This window comes from Trichinella spiralis (genome assembly GCF_000181795.1).
Source record: "Trichinella spiralis strain ISS 195 chromosome Unknown Scfld6179, whole genome shotgun sequence".
Taxonomy (NCBI): Eukaryota; Metazoa; Nematoda; class Enoplea; order Trichinellida; family Trichinellidae; genus Trichinella; species Trichinella spiralis.
The window spans coordinates 1-1,328 of record NW_003533118.1 but is presented as its reverse complement, the minus strand read 5'-3'; the positions used below and the strand labels follow the sequence as shown (position 1 = coordinate 1,328).

At 40.6% G+C, this 1,328-nt stretch overlaps 1 protein-coding gene across 1 annotated transcript; it reads right to left on the bottom strand.

The window, feature by feature from the left end:
* Positions 1 to 108: 108 nt before the first annotated feature.
* Positions 109 to 1,248, bottom strand: Tsp_13867 (conserved hypothetical protein). Its single transcript, XM_003366312.1, has one exon. The coding sequence runs from the start codon at positions 1,246 to 1,248 to the stop codon at positions 109 to 111; it is 1,140 nt and encodes a 379-aa protein (XP_003366360.1).
* Positions 1,249 to 1,328: the final 80 nt, after the last annotated feature.

Genomic DNA, 1,328 nt, shown 5'->3' with positions numbered 1-1,328 from the left:
AGGCCCGAAGCATACTCGCTCAACAAGCCGTGTAATTATTTCGCGGTGTTTCTTGAGATCCCAGGGTGGGGACGCGATAATATATAAAAGTAAACATCTCGATCCTTCTCATTGTAGCCCAATCTGCAAGAACATCTTTGATATGTCTGCTTGCAGTCCTACACGAAATCTGCGGAAACGTAATAATATTTGGACCAGATCTTTTTGAAGTGGAGGTCCTGGATCTAACTGTCTATTGAGGGAGTCATTACGAAATTGCGCGGATCCATCAAACACTATCCGGCATTTCGTACTGGATTTGTCTTCTCTTAGGACGGTATGATGTGGTAGATACCACGTTCTTCCAGGTCGTCCTTGTACGTCATTTACTTCTTCGACAAATCCGTTCTCTTGGTATTCTTTCATCCCATTCTTATATAACTGAGCCTTGGTAGGGTTTCTACACAAGCTCCGTTCCGTTTGAATTAATCGATCCAAAGCCTGTTTATAATTGTTCGGCAATTCCGATTCTTTATTTGACCAGGGAAGCTGTACTTCGTATCTTTCCCCGTCAAATCGTACTGTTTTCTCAAACAGTTGTAAGGCTTTTGAATCAATTTCTTTTTCTTCATCTTTTATCCCGATGGCTTCCAAATCCCAAAAATTTTTCAAAATATCATCAAGATGATCTTCTGTTTTTGCAAACAACATCTTGATGCTCTTCATGGGAACTTTTCCTGGAGTCGGACCACAAATGATCCATCCCAACGTGGAATGTATTGCCATCGGTTCTCCCTCTTGACCTTTGATTATAGCTTGATTAATAAAGTCGTAATAGTAGTCCAGGCCAATAAGTACGTCAAAGGTGGAAGATAAATCATTAAAATCTTCTGCCAGTTGCAGAGACGTGAAGTGGCTATATTGTTTGATATCTAAACGAACGTTCGGACGGTCAGTGATTTTCTTTAAACACAATGCTTCCACCATTTGTTTCTTGTGAGGCTTGTCTCTCACCGATGTCAACCAAAATTTTACCCGGCGTACACGTAAACATTCACTATTAATGTTTCCGAAAGATTCTATGTTCACTGTTTCGAAAGGTCCTTTTAAGCTTAATGCTTCTGCAACGCTCTTCTTCACAAAGGAACGTTGTGAACCGCTATCGAATAAACAGTTGACAATCATAGAATTTCCGTCTTCATTATATAGTCTGGCCCGGGCTGATTGAAGCAATGTGCCTCCATTACCAAACCATAGCATGAGTGACATGAAACTCTATTGTTCTCTATGGTATCAGTTTGGTTTTCTATGACCGAACGTTTCTTCTTGTTCAGATGAATTCAACGGGG